Genomic DNA, 16,474 nt, shown 5'->3' on the forward strand with positions numbered 1-16,474 from the left:
TTTCACCTTTCATATAAATAAAAGAAATTCGTCTATAAAGAAAGAAAGAGGGGAAAGAGAGTGAGGTAAGAGAAAAGAAAAGTAAATAAAGAAAAATATTTTTAATGAATAAAATATTATTTTGCAATTTAATTTAATTACTTTTTTTACTTGAATAAAATTATATTTAATTTTTGAATTTGATTAAAATTTTGAAAATTAATATATAAATTATGTTTTAGACATATTATATTGTATCATTATGATGTATTTTTTTTTTATTTGATATATATTACTAATATGAAACTTTCATAGATCATCAAAATCCAAAAGAAATGGTAATTAAATTTGATGGTATGCTTTTAGAAGTCATGGCCACTTTTAAAAGCTCTCTCTCGTTATGAATTGTTAAGTGTGCGCATGCTTATCATCATATATATATAATAGAAGAGAATATATAGCTTTTCAGTTTAATTATTAGAATTAATCCACTCATGAGGATATGGAAATAATTGTTCCCTCAGTACTTCCCTTCAATTATTACCCCTTTAAAAAAAATTAGAAAAAGGTAAAAAGAAAAACAAGTATCTAATGTATACTCAAGACCCACTTTCATCAAATGATTAAAATTTCTAATAATTATCATAGATCCACATGTTATTATTTTCCACTAATTAGTGATAGTAACCATTATATAGAAAAAATAATAGAGAAGATAATTTAACGATTTTGATTGAGTTGACGGAATATAATATGACAAAGCATAAATTTTGTATTTGGCCAATCTAGTCGGTGATGATTTACTCAACGATACTTTATTTTCTAAAGTTTTTCTACGAGTTTAATCGAAGGACCTTTAAATTTAAATCTCTTGCTTTTATTGCAATTTTATCCAACCAATAAAGTAACTCAGTAAAAAAAAATATAATACATAAGTAGACTTGAAAATAATGATAATAACCTCTACACCTAAAATCTGATCTAAATGGATATAGATTCAAGAGTTATTGAAGAGACTTAACAAAATAAACTCCATAATAAGGAGAGAGAACTCCATGCTCTTCTAAGGGGGAATAAAACGCTCTAGATTTATCAATAAGGATATATCAAAGGAACTAAGTCCAAAATCTAATTCAAACGAGCATATATCTGGGAGTTATTTGAAAAAAAAAATGTAAAAAATAAGAAAAAAGCAAAGAGAGAGAGAGAGAGAGAGAGAAGATGGGGCGACGGTGGCGGGCGGGGATGGCATATTTATGTATTTTTGAAGTTATATTAAGTTTAACCCTAATATATGTACGCTAGTTAGAGGTTTCACCAAGAGTATGCATATGAAGTACACTATATGCGTCCTATTTTTTGAAGCAGAAAAATCAATTATCCTATATTGATCTATCTTTTTCTATCTTTCTCTAGTTCTATATGAGATTCAAGTTATATGATCGTATAAAAAATATTTCCTGGTAAAATTCATCCAACAGAATAGAAAATAAATGCACTAGTAGAGACAAAAACACAGACAACATTTATTATTTTGCATATTCATAGTTAATTACATAGTCACAGCTTAATTATACATGCATATACTCTCTAATAAACTACATATATATATATGTAACACATCTTTAGGGTCAAAATTTGGTGTATATATTGATAGTGGAAAGATCTTTCTTCATTTATTTAAATATATTTATATAATATATATACTAGTAAGTGCTTGGACTCAGCAGCCCTTCATGGTTAAAACCTTCAGTTTGGTATAAGCTTGAAAGGAGGCTTAACGAGAGCTGGTGCAGGATCATAGGTTCCATAGTCTTTGGTGTTAGCTCTCAGAATCCTTTCGTGGATGATACTTGCTTCATCAAGGCTTGATGGTTTACTTGATAAATCCTACCAAATAAAAAAGTAATCGATATTCTATGAAATTAAAAACGATATTAAATAGTAATTACTGATCATATATATATATATGATCATCAGCTACACAAACCTCATAAATAGTAGCATCCACTTGGTTGGCCAACTTGTCCAAAAACATGGATCGTCGACCTGCAAAAGATAAGCAAAAAATGGTGTTAATATTGATCAAATGTACGTCTAGAACTGTAAGCAAAGGACCTTAAACAAGGGCATGTTAGCTAAAATGTTTCCTGTTTTTGGTAGCTTGAATTTTCGATTGGATTCAAACTCATGACCTCAGAGTTCACTACAGCATGTTAAACCCTAGCAAAGTACTTCTTGGAGAAAGCACTAGCATGTATATATGTAGAGAGAGGAGAGTTGCATGATTTGATGTTATATATCCCTTTCTTTTGCTACAAAGATGTGCAACAGAAGGCATGAAAAAAGATGGAGCACCTGCAGAAGATGGTGACAGAAATGCAGTTGAAGCAAGGAGGAAGAGAAGAGTGAACTTGTTGAGAACCATGAAAGCACCCATTATGTTACTTTGTTTTGCTGTTTCAAGAGAATAGCGTAAATATGAAGCTTCCAAATAATAATTCTTCTCTATGGTACTGCAAAAGAGCACTCAAGTCACCAATTAAAGTTTGCAAATCCTTGGAGATAAAAATGCAAATATATATATATATGATGCTTTACAATTAATATATTATATGTGTAAAGAAAATCAAATTAGTTTTGCTTTTTTAGTATAATATAGTATTCAAATTAGCAAAAGAAAAGGTGAAGAAGACCGCTTTCCTGTTGTTGGAGCACTAATAAGTCGATGAAGTTAGTGGATTTATATAGTAATTAATCTGGATATCTAACAGTGTTGAGTATGACAATTGGTGGAAATTATCAAAACCTCCTTCTCCCTCTCAACTTTAGAAGCACCAAGGTTTGCTTGCTTGTATTTGCAGCCTCTACTTGAATTTTACATACTGGATATTATTTCCCACATATAAATTAATCATTATTAATTGTGTTAATTAATAACATTTTTGTTTAAAATAACCATAATTTAATTTTTGTAACCAAAAAAAGGAAAGCTTAACTAAGAGGGTGCCTTCAATTTGAGCAAAATTTTAATAGATTGGGAGGATAGAATTGTAATAGCTGCTTTTATCTGTTAACCTCAAAAGGGTGGCAGTGGAAATTAGGCATAGAGTGCTTGGTGATTATAGGGTGGTTAGTCCTTTTTTGTGCTAAAAAGAAGAATTAGGTTGGCATAAAATAGCTTTTGTGGATGACTAGTGCTTCCAATTATCCTTAAAGACAAGGACAACCCACCAAATACAACTGAGAGGACACTGCAGGTGGAGAATAAATAAAAGCCACTTTTTCTTTTTCTTTTTTTATTTTAAAAAAATCCCTTATGCATTCCCTTTCTCCTTTCAAATAAAATGCCATTAGGACAGCTATCCCTAAGCAAATCTTGGTGATCAATTCCTCTTTTCTTTCTATAGAATCCCAGTTATTGCTCTGTCACCTTATCTAGCTAAAACTAAGCAAAACACACTGTCATACATATTGGTCAAATTTGAATATATAAGAATGACTGGATAATGATGATACATATGAATGATATCTTCAAAAATATCTTAATAATTAAATATTTATAATGATAATATAATATATTAAAATTTATAATAGAAGAATTTAAACACGGTATCAACTAATGGAAGAACGCTAGGGGATAAAAAAAATGATTAATGGAAGGTACACATTAAATCTCGATCTATTATGGCATGCGTGGTTCCATTAATTTTGAATGTCTGCCACTCAAGAAAGCAGTGCAATGCCCCCATTTGCCCCAACACTTGGGTAATAGTAATAGTAAGCAGGATTAAATTTAAAAGTATAATGAGATCTACTTATTAAATATATAAATTTTATATATTTATTATTGTCTTAAAGAAAGTGACTAAGAGGGGGGTGAATTGGACACTTTAGGCAATTTTTCAGTCTTCGCTCAAGACTTAATGAAAAATTGTGGCTTTGCACTTCTATGTATATGTATAATTCTGTTTCTAAGATTTAATTCAAGTGATCAAACAGATTATGCACAAATAGCAGCTCATACATAAAATAATTACTTAATATCAAGTATATTTTCTCACATAAAAATCAGAAATTGCAAGTTTAATTGTTCAATCTCAGTATTAATTCAATAAAACAAATTCTCAACACATTCAATATATAATCAGAGAAATAAAGTGCTGAAAATTAAAGAGTTAAGGGAAGAAGAGAATCAAACATAATGTTTATAGTGGTCCGGCTCTCTTAGCCTACATCCACTCTTCCCAAAGTCTCACTTTAAGAGTCACTCTACTATTTGATCTTTTCAACAGGCAAGATTCAAAGCCTTTACAATCTCAGCAAGCTTCCCAAGTCTTGAAACCTTTACAATGTCTTTGCTCCCACAAAAGACCACAAGTTTCACAAGGTACTTGAAAACCTTCCACAAGCTTCACAAGGTGCTTGAAAACCTTCCACAAGTGTGTCCTCACACTTACACAACCTTAAATAGGTTTTGGTGTAGAAGAAATCACTCTTAATAACTTAATGCTAAAAGATTGAGAGAGAAGATTTGTCACTCAAGCTCAAGAGTATTTGAATAAAAGCTTTAAAATTAGTATAATAAATTCACAATGAATAAGAGCACTTTTATTTTTTAGAATTGTAGTAAATGATGCCTCTTATAGGTGCTTTTCATGAAAATAGTTAACTAAAATTTTCACTGGTTAACTAGTTTTGTAAGACAGAGAATTTTAGACAACAAAACTAGTTAACTAATTTTTGCAACAGGTTAACTAATTTTGCTACTGTCTGACTTAAATTTTGAAATTTTGAGTTTTTGAAGGAAGGTTATAAAAATTATTTTGACCATTCAAAAACCTTAGAAATGATATAAAAACACTTTCTAAACTCTTGAATCTAAAAACAAAATTTATTTTAGGTCTTAAATGGCATAAACTCTCCAATCTTGTACAATGGACCTAAGAACTCAATTTCTATCCTATTTCTTCATGGACTTTGTTTCGTCTTGTGTTATACAAGATAATAATCTCTTTTTGTATCAGCCATTTCAATAGAATAGTCATTCTATCAATGTCTTTGCATATCATGACCTATAAAATCACTTCAAATACTTATGCACAAAGGGTTAATGTATATTTCATTAAATTTTGTTATCATCAAAACCAAGCTTATTATAGCTTACGGGGCCTACAATCTCCCCTTTTTGATGATGTCAAAACTTAATGAATCTATGAAGATTATAAAAATTCAATTATATAACTATCTACATATGTCATGTATGCAAGAACTTGATTTAAGACAAGCTCCCCTATATGTATGCACACAATCATTCAAAATGCAATAAAGTTGAGAAGCTACAAAATAGCTCCCCCTAAATCTGATATTCAAAGCATTTTGAAGATAACAATGTAAGTAACATGTTAAACAATTTCCAAGATCAATTCAATCATCATATATAGGATATATCAACCATAAGTCAATCATAAAAGATCATCATCATATTTTCAATAACTTTCCAAAATAAGTCCAAAATATCTATATTAGAATATGAACCATACAACCATTGAACAAAAGTAGTTAACTAAAAATGTACCCAGTTAACTAAAAATGTTCTGTCAGTTAAAACATTTTCCTATCTTCTCCTAATTTCTCCCCCTTTTTGACATGAACAAAAAGATAGACATTCTCCTATTTTATCCTATTTTCTCCCTTTTTTGAAAAATAGACAAAAAGACACAATTTTGAAATCTCAAGGTTTATCTTTGCTACTAAGGATTCTGCCACTTCTCCTAAGGTGAGTAGGATCAATAGGTTTGGCTTGTTTCTTCTTCTTTGGGGGTTCTTTTTCAGGCATGGTTACTTGGATTTTTGGAGGAATGGGTAATACTGATTTTCTGTCTTGTGTTTTGGTTCTTCTAGGGCCATATTGCATGGGTAAAGAGATGGTTGATTTAGGGACTGGTTGAGAGGTAATAGTAGCAGGGTTTGGTTGATCAGAGGATGGGTCTTGTGACTGCTTTTCTTCCTTATTACCAGCATCTTCCTTCTCCTCTTCTTGTCTTGAACCATTTCTGCCTTCACTTTTTCTATTTTCACTGCTGCTGTTGCTTTTAGCATGAGATGAGGAGGATTCTCTTGATTTTTCCTTGTCGGGTTCTTATTCTGTTTCTGATGCCTCTTCTGCAGATTCTTCCTTCTTATCATTTTTCTCTACTTCTTCAACCTCAGCTAGCTTACTTTTTTCTTTTTCCTTTTCAGCAGCTTCTACATGCTCCTCTTCTTCTTCTTCCACTTTAGAAATTTTTACTCCACTTGGTCCAGCAAGCTTTGCATTGCTAGGACCAGCAATACCCTGTGGGTAACTTCCAAAATCTCCAAGCTTCCCAAAAGATTCACCAAATAGCATTTAAGCCATCTTCGTCATGAACCATTCTTGTCTATCCAATCTATTAATCAACATATCCATCTTTGCATTTTGCTCAGCCATAATTGCCTTCTACAATTCATGAGACTTTTCTAAAATACTCAAGCTCAGTCCACTCATTTCTTTGATTTTCTTCATCATTTCCAGATTTGCTTTACTTATTTTCACAAAATCTGACATTTTCAGCTTCATTTTCTCTTTCTTCTTAGAGCTTTCCCCTTCATCTATCTTAGAACTTTTCTCTTTCAACTTGTTTATAGGGATGTCTGATTCTGTTTCAGAATTTGATTCTAATTCAGATTCAGATTCAATTTCAATATCAATCTCTTCTTCTTCCTTTTTCTCTTCTTTCTTACTCCTTTTCCTACCATCATCAGCCTTGAATATCTCTTTAATGGGGATAGGATTGCTAAACTTCTTTTCTTTTGCTCAGATCAACTCCCAAAGCTTGAAATACAAGAGTCAAAGGCATAGCATATGGCAACCTTCTATGCTTACTAGACTTAGCAATCACTTTAAAAATAAAAAATGGCAAATTAAATCTGATTTTGTTAACCAAGTGTCACATAATGCATAAATCAAGGCTATTTGCATATGAGTGACTACCACTTCTAGGATTGAGCAAGTATCGAATGAAGGATTGCATAATCCTAAAATTTTGAGGCACTAAATTGATATTAGTCATTTCATTTTTTAGTGTACCCTCTGGAAAAATTGACAATTGAAATGCCTTCTCATCATATCCTTCAAGCTTCCTAGTATCTTTGAAGGTTCCAATCCTATTTCCATCATTCGGTAGGTTCAAAACAGAGGCGAAGAAATCAACATCAACAATCTGACTTTTCTTCTTAACTTTCACACTAAAACTTTCTCCTTTAACAACTTCTTTCAAACTTCCATAAAATTCTTGAATTAAATAAGGATAATAATATTCATTCAACTCAGAAAATTCCATCCAGCCTTGAAAATTAAATAAATCTTCAAATTCATAAGGCAAATCAGAAAATGAATCCCATTTAATGTACCTTGGCTTGAAAATATTTTGTTGCACAAAGGGTTTCGAAGCAGGAGCCTTCTCCATTTTCTTTTTTTTCTCGGAAGGCTCTGACCCAGCAATACCCTTTCCTTTTCTTTTTCTTGCTCGTTCTGCCACTATCTATGTTTCTTCATCACTGTTCTCAACTTCTGTTTCTTCTTCTCTTTCCTTTTCGGATCTGCCAGCGGCTTTCATAGCATCACCCATAAATTTTCGAGGTTTGGTAGCCACTTGTTTTACCCTTGCCATCGATTCTTGGAAAATTTCAGAGAGAGAGGGGTAGCGGCTTAAGGAAGAATGGGATTTTACCGTTTAGGGATTTTGAGAAGGAGAATTGGGGTTTCTGGTTTTGAGAGAAATTTAGGTTTCTAAGAGAGTGGAGAATCAATTTTCAGTAGGAAATGAGGGAGTTTTTGAGAGATTGATTAAAGTGATATGTAGCAATTACCAAAAAAATTTCAAATTTTGAAATTGTGTACAGTCTTTCATGGAGAACCAGGAATTCCTTTTTGCCAAAACCCAATTTTACCCTTTAAAGACATAAAAATAACTTAACTGTGCTTAGGGGTATATTTGTCAAAATAGATTGTAAAAAGAGCGAAAATACCCGTTAGAAAGCAAGTAATTTTAAAACAAGCGCGTTTTCTCAAATGTTCACAGAAGCAAAATTAGTTAACTAATTTTGAAACCCAGTTGGCTAAATATTATACAAGTATAAAACTAGACAACTGTAGTGAGAAAGTAGTTAACTAAAAACACATATATGCAGAATAGAGCACTAACAACATATTCAACTAAATTATGCACCAAATTCATATCAAATGTAACAAATATCATTTAATAGCTTCACTCATGCCAAGTTTCCTTCTAATCCTACAAAAGTTTTCCTCATTTAGTGGTTTTGTAAAAATATCTGCAAGTTGTTGTTTTGTAGGAACAAACTCTAACTCGATGTCATCGTTTTGAACATGATCTCTAATAAAGTGATGTCTAATTTCTATGTGCTTTGATCTAGAGTGTTGAACTGGATTTTTAGTTAGGTTGATGGCACTAGTGTTATCACACCTTATAGGAATATGATCAACATTTATACCAAAATCTTCTAATTGTTGCTTCCTCCATAGAATTTGAGCAACACAACTTCCTGCAGCAATGTATTCTGCTTTAGCAGTAGAAAGAGCTACAGAAGTTTGTTTCTTACTATGCCAAGACACTAAGGCATGACCTAGGAATTGGCAAGTACTCGAAGTACTCTTTCTATCCAATCTACTTCCAGCAAAGTCATAATCACTATATCCAACTAGATCAAATGTGTCGCATTTAGGATACCATAAACCAATTGAGTGTGTGCCAATGAAGTATTTGAAAATCCTTTTAACAACAATTATATGAGATTCCTTAGGACATGATTGAAACCGAGCACACAAACACACACTAAAATGAATGTCAGGTCTAGATGCAGTTAAATATAAAAGTGAGCTAATCATGCCTCTAAATAGCTTTTGATCAACATCTTTACATTTTTCATCCTTTTCCAACTTGATGGTGGAGCTCATAGGAGTTCCAATACTCTTCAAATCATCCATCTTGAATTTCTTTAGCATATCTTTGATGTACTTGGATTGATTAATAAAGATGCCACCATTGAGTTGCTTAATTTGTAGTCCAAGGAAAAAGGTAAGTTCACCCATCATGCTCATCTCAAATTCATTTTGCATCATCTAAGAGAAGCTTTTGCATAGAGAATCATTAGTAGCACCAAAAATAATGTCATTAACATAAATCTGAACAATAAGCATATCATGTTTGTGTGTTTTTGTGAAGAGTGCATTGTCTACTTTTCCTCTTTGAAAACCATTATCTAAAAGAAACTTACTAAGCCTTTCATACCAAGCTCTAGGGGCTTGCTTCAATCCATATAAAGCCTTAGTGAGTTTATACACATGATTAGGAAATTCATAGTTTTCAAAACCTAGTGGTTGTTCAACATAAACTTCTTTATCAATATAACCATTCAAGAATGCACTCTTAACATCCATTTGACATAGCATAAAATTTTTATAATATGCAAATGCACACAACATTCTAATAGCTTCAATTCTAGCAACCGAAGCAAAAGTCTCATCAAAATTAATACCTTCCTCTTGATTATATCCTTGAGCTAGTAATCTAGACTTATTTCTAATAACATGCCCTTTATCATCCATCTTGTTCCTAAAAACCCACTTAGTACCAATGATAGAATAATTTCTAGGCCTAGGAACAAGTTTCCATACTTTATTTCTCTTAAATTGATTGAGTTCTTCTTGCACAACAAGAATCCAACTCTCATCACTTTGAGCTTTATTATAAGACTTTGGTTCAAGTTGAGAAACAAATGCAACATTACCAAAGTATTTTCGTAGTTGAGCTCTTGTCATCATCTTATCAATTATGTCCTCCTTTGGATGATCTCTATGATATCTCCATTCTTGAGGTAGGTTGTAACACCCACTTTCCATACATTCTACTGTTCCAGTGACCGGTGTCGGTCCGGACAACTAGAACGTCTGAAAAAATATTTAGACTAAAGTGAGGAGCCATAATTAACTCAAATATTAATAAGAAAAATTTAGAAAAAATTTTAGAAATAAAATACAACCAAGTTAAATGAGCCGGTGCCCTAGCGATGGGTAACCTAGTGGGAAGTTGCGGTCTTCGCAACTAGGATCCCTAACCCCGGAAGAAAATTCATAAAATAATTTTTGAGACTCCAAAGAAGAGTCATTGAGATTTCTATGGCATTAGAATGCCAAGAAAATGCTTAGAAAATTTTTTAGATCGATACAGACGATTTTGGCTCAATAAGCTAAACGGAGGACATTTTGATCATTTCGTCTTCAGAGATGATTTTTGGCCGACTTGTCCAGTTAAGTAAATAATTATTATGATCTAAAATATGAATAAATATTGCTAAAAATTGAATTGAAAATGAGTAGAAAAGAAAAGAAAAAGAAATTGAAATAAAACTCAAATTATGACATCATTATGATGTCATTAAAAACCCTCCACCAATCATATTGCAATACACACCTTATAAACTAATTAAAAAGGGATAAAATGAGTTAAAATTGAAAACATAATCTGCTATCCATCACCTTCTTCCTGTTAAAACACACCTCCCTCTCTCTTCCTCCATTAAAGCATCACCTAAGCTCCATTTCTCACTCAACTACACCATAAAACCTCATAACCTCTTCATGAAAAATTGATCTTACACATTGGGCAAGTTAGAGGCAGCAATTTGAAGAGGAAAAAGTGAAGGACAAATTGAAGTTAGCTAAGGAAAAATTCTGCTCAAAGAGGTTAGTGCCATATTCTTTGCTCTTACTTCCTTCTAAACATGAATTTAAGCTAAGCTAAGTTGAAAACTTGTTGAAAATTGAATTAAAGATGCATGATTATATTCCATGAAATTTTTGTAGCCATGAGGAACCTTGAGGAAATTATGATTTTGATGGAATTAAATTTGATTAGTAATGTTCTTGATGAGTTGTATATGCAAGAAGTTGAACTATAAGGTCTTATGCATGAATTGAGGTATTGGAAATTAGGGTTTCGAGCTATATTAGGGTTTGGCCATATTGATGGTAAATGGGAGTTCTAATGGTCAAATAGTGACCATTTGGCTGAGTATAATGAGGAATTGAAGTGAATTGTAGCTTGGGATTTGAGGTTGGGTGTGCTGTCCAATGTGCCTTGCAGGTCTGGATGTGAGTCCAGCATGTTTGGGTAGCTATAACTTGAGTTGTGTAGGTTCAATTGGTGCAAGGCCAATTGGACATGAAATTAGACACATAATGGCACAGCTTTGATGAAGGAACCCTATCCAGAAACCAAACTTAGGATGCTCTAAAAATTGACCAAATCCGAGTAACACACATTCTGCCTGGGCAAAATGACCAAATGAACAGTGTTTATTCATTTAGTCATAGCTTAGTGTAAAAAGGTCCAATTGCCCTGAATTTTTATCAGTAGAAAGCTGAGACATAGCCCTACAACTTTCATGGAGAAAATAAACCCAAATTTTGATCATAACATGTCCAAAAACTGACTTGCAATCAGTGTACAAAAAACTGCAGAATTGATTCTGCTCAGAAATTCTGGAAAAATTTCAATCCGGCTAGTTATGGTGTTTAGGCCATAACTTGAGTTACAAAACTCCAAATGGAGTGATTCAAAAAAAGAAATATAACTAGACACAATAAGGAACAATTTTGATGAAGAACATTTGGCCAAATTCTCACTGTAGAATGACCTAATAGAACAGTGAACTCTAGTACCCAAAAACTAAAATTTTGAATTATTCTCTAATGATTAGAAGTACGGATTGGCAACTAATGCCAACACTTTTGGGAACCAAAATGTGGTAAATCTATGTGACTAAAACTCATGTAACTATTATATATGAGAAAGTCAATATTTTGACTTAAATGACCAGATGAATAGTAACCTTACATGTTAAGTACAAATATTTAAGAAATAACTTGTAATATGCCCTAGTAGGCCTAATGTGATTGGTTTGGATAGGTTGGCATGTCAATAGGGTTCTGATAGCAGTACTGCGTATAATGTATGGCTTCATGCCATTCTGTGATATGATAGCCTATGGCTATACTGATTATGATGTTATACTTGGCTTTATGCCTTATTGCTTTTATGGCTTATTAGCCATTCTGTCTGCACACCGGGAGACACATTGCGACCAATGGTGTAACGGCCCGAGGTACCTAGTACCCAGTGCTAGTTTACCCATTTATCCAGTCCGGTAAATTTGTATAGGTTACTTGGGCATGGAAGAGTATTAATAAAAATTAAATTAAGTTTAAAGGCAACAAATTGATGAAATATTAAGTTAAGAAACAAGAATGATTCCAATAAAAATAAATGTTCTTAAGAGTCAGAAAATGAAAATAAATAAATACATGAGGCTTAAAATCATTATGAGATCGATAAATAACATGCTAGGAAGAGTTAATATCATAATATTTAATTAGCCTTAAACAAAAAAAAATTTAGTAATTATTTATTATTCTTATAAGCACAATAACTAAGAAATTATTATTTTTATTTGTATATTATATTTTCTTGTATTATTGGCACCACTAAGCTTTATGCTTAGCGCGTCGCTGTTTGCAACGCGTAGGTACTGAAGATTTGGGCAGAGAACCCAGTAGACCAAAAACTAGGATTTTGGAGTCTGGATCTGTAAAAGTGTCAGAAGAGTTTAAGGTTATCACCTCCTCAGCAATGCAAGTAAATAGGGCCCATATAAGTTATTTTATGTATTTTGTATATTATGTAAATTATGAACTTGTGTAATTAGTTTATAAATCATGTAAATTTATGTAATTTGAAAATTTTTACATATAAATTGAGTATGAATGGAAATGTATGGAAATGATTATGAAATTGAAATATATGGATGAGATTTGAAATATGAGAAAATTATGAGAATGACTGATGAGATGATTATGATTAGCATGGATAAGATTTTATTGTGAAAATATTGTTGAATTTTAAGCAGGTAAATAGTGAATCAAGTCAAACGATAATAAAACAAGGGAAACTCCGTTGGTTTCTCCTTAGATAAATAATTGATATTACAATATAATGAGTTCAAATTATTAAAGGAATAAAGTAAGATAAGTTAGGGTGCTTCGGCACCGAATGTAGCATGCCTTACTCGGCTACACTGTAGTTAGGTGAGGGGTGTCACATAGGTCATCATGATGTGGTTCATCAATTTGGAGTTATTCAATATTGGGCAATACTTCTTGATCATCTTCTTGATCTTTCTCATTTGCATTTTTATTGACAACATCATTCTCAATTGCACTTTGGGGCTTATCAATAGATTAACTTTGTTGCTTTTGAGCCTCATCCTTTTTTCTTCCAAAAATTTTACCTAGTTCATCATCATCACAAACAATCTTTCTTTCCAAGAAGTTAATTTCATCAAATACAAAATGAATAATTTCCTCAACTAACAAAGTTCTCCTATTAAAGACTCTATAAGCTTTGCTATGCATTGAATATCCTAAAAAAATACCTTCATCTGATTTTACATCAAACTTTTTGAGGTTATCCTTCTTGTTGTTCAAAATGTAACACTTACAACCAAATGCACGAAAGTAAGAAATGTTAGGCTTCCTCCCTTTCCATAATTCATAAGAGGTTTTCTTTAATATTGGACTAATCATTACTCTATTCAAGATATAGCAAGCATTGTTTATGGCTTTTGCCCAAAAATATTTTGGAAGATTGTGTTCACTAAGCATTGTTCTTGCCATTTCTTGTAAAGTTTTATTTTTTCTTTCTACAACTCCATTTTGTTATGGGGTTTTAGGAGCTGAAAAGTTATAAAAAATGCCATTGTTTGAACAAAATTCATCAAAAGATTGATTTTCAAATTCTCTCCCATGATAACTTCTAATAGAGGAAATGGGTAAGCCTTTTTCACTTTATACTTTCTTACTAAAAGATGTAAATACACTAAAAGTTTCATCCTTATGAGCGAGAAAATATGTCCATGTATACCTAGTGTAATCATCTACTATGACTAAAGTATGTGCTTTACCACCAAGACTCATAGGTGTAATAGGACCAAACAAATCAAGATGTAATAACTCAAGAGGTCTAGATGTTGAAACAACATTTTTTGATTTGAAAGAAACTTTGGTTTGTTTCCCAAGAGAACAAGGCTTGCAAACATGATCTTTTTCAAAGTTAATTTTTGTCAAACCTTTAACAAGATCATATCTTAGAAGTTTTGAAATCACATGCATACTAGCATGACCAAGTCTTCTATGCCACAACCAACTATCTTTTTCAAGAGATACAAGACATCTTTCGTTTCCATTTTCAATGACATTTAAATCAAGCAAATATACATTTTCACTTCTAGGTGCAATGAATAATGTATGATCATTAAGCAAACTTCTAATCTCATAATGTGTAGAATTAAAAATAACTTTGTAACCTTTATCACATAGTTGACTTACACTAAGAAGATTGAATTTCAAACCTTCAACTAATGCAACATCCTTTATGCTTGGATTTTTCCCAATAGAGCCACTTCCAATGATGTAAGCTTTGCCTTTGTCATCAAATCTCACATGTCCACCACTTTTCAAGGTAAGGTTTGAGAATTTTTCTTTGTCTGCAGTCATGTGCCTTGAGCAAGCACTATCAATATACCATTGTTCACACTCTTGCTTGCTTCTAAGACATACCTGAAATTAATTGACTATTTCTTAGGTACCCAAGCAAGTTTGGGTCCTTGGGGGTTAGAGACATTAGGAATTGTTCTTTTGGGTACCCATATCTTTTTTACTTTTGAGGAACATTTCTTTATAGGACAATGACTAATCATATGACCATTTTGGTTACAATAGAAGCAAATAACATTTGGTAATGAATGAGATGAAGCTTTCACAAAGAAATTTTTATATTTTCCATAGTGCATGAATCCATCATAACCAAGACCAGGTTTTTGATTTGATAATCTTTAGGAACCAAGTAAAGTATCAAGAATTTGTGTGCCATTTGTGAATTTAGCTAAGTCATTTGTCAAAGATTCCACCTTAGTTTCTAAAATCCTAATTTTCTCAATGAGTTTTTCACAAGCAGTTTTTGAATCTTCTAACTCCTTATTCAACTCATCAAACAAGAGCATTTGATTTTTATAAAACTTATTTTCTTGTACAATAATGCTCATAGAATCATTTTTAGATCTTAAGGAAGCAATTTCTTTGTTTAAAGCAGAACATTTTTTCTTATAAACTTTGTATTCTTCATATAATTTGGCAAATGCATCTTCATAATCTTCAATACTAAGAGAGTCAGAATTATTTACCTCATTGTTGATTTCTCTTTGTTGGGAGCTTTCTGGTTTATCCTCTTCTAGAGACATGAGACAAATGTGTGCAACCTCCTTGTCACTAGAGTTATCACTTAAGGAATCATCACTGTCCATCCAGCTAGCAACCAAAGCTTTCTTGTTCTTGTCCTTGGAATTCTTCTTTTTTAGTTTAGGACAATTTGGCTTGATATGGCCAGGTTTGTTGCATTTAAAGCATTTAATCTCACTTTGATCCTTGCTTGTTTCACCTTTGGCAGAATACTTCTTTAGGAATTTCTTATATTTCGAACCTCCCTTTTTGAATGCTTTCTTGAATCTTCTTGTAATCATGGCAAGATCATCCTCATCACTTGAACTACTGGAGCTGTCACTTGAGGCAGCCTTAAAAGCTATAGTTTTCCTTAATTCATCCTCTTAGCTTGACTTTAAGGCAATTCCTCTATTTTTCTTTTCATCATCTACATTGCTCTTGCTCTTGTCATAAAGCATTTCATGAGCAATAAAAGAACCAATCAGCACATCATAAGTGAATTTGGAGAAATCTTTGGTATCAAAGATCACTGTCACTTTTGTTTCTCATGATTTAGGTAGTGATCTTAAGACTTTCTTGACTAACTCTTCTTCAGTGAATTCTTTTTCAAGAGCTTTGAGAACATTCACCAAATCAGTAAATCTTGTGCTCATTTCTGAAATGGTTTCTCCAGGTTTCATCTCAAATAGTTCATATTCCCGAACAAGCCTATTTGCTTTTGATTCCTTCACTTGATTAGTCCCTTCATATGTGACTTTAAGTTTATCCCACACTTCTTTTGCAGATGTACAACCTGAAATATGATTATACTCAGTTGCATCAAGTGCACAATGAAGAATGTTTAAAGATTTAGCATTTGAAGAAACTTTCTTCTAATCAAGTTCATTATATTCATCTTCTAGTTTTTCTCTATAACAATCAGCATGCAATTCTAATGGAATTTCAAGACCTTTAACAATTCTTTGCCATGCTTCAATATCAACAGATTGAATAAAATTTCTCATCCTAACTTTCCAGAAAGAATAATTAGATCTATTAAACAAAGGTGGTCTAGTGATAAAGTGTCCTTCTGCTAAAGGTGCAGGGATACCAGCTGTGTTAGATGTGCCAGCCATT

At 32.3% G+C, this 16,474-nt stretch overlaps 1 protein-coding gene across 1 annotated transcript; it reads right to left on the minus strand.

Moving 5' to 3' along the window:
• Positions 1–1,483: 1,483 nt before the first annotated feature.
• Positions 1,484–2,546, minus strand: LOC110645375 (protein CASPARIAN STRIP INTEGRITY FACTOR 1-like). Its single transcript, XM_021798513.2, has 3 exons — positions 2,338–2,546; positions 1,970–2,028; positions 1,484–1,869 (listed from the first exon to the last, which is right to left on the minus strand). Exons 1-3 carry the CDS (start codon positions 2,417–2,419, stop codon positions 1,729–1,731), a joined length of 282 nt encoding a protein of 93 aa, XP_021654205.2. The 5' UTR covers positions 2,420–2,546; the 3' UTR covers positions 1,484–1,728.
• Positions 2,547–16,474: the final 13,928 nt, after the last annotated feature.

Source organism: Hevea brasiliensis, unplaced genomic scaffold (assembly GCF_030052815.1).
Source record: "Hevea brasiliensis isolate MT/VB/25A 57/8 unplaced genomic scaffold, ASM3005281v1 Scaf1, whole genome shotgun sequence".
NCBI lineage: Eukaryota > Viridiplantae > Streptophyta > Magnoliopsida > Malpighiales > Euphorbiaceae > Hevea > Hevea brasiliensis.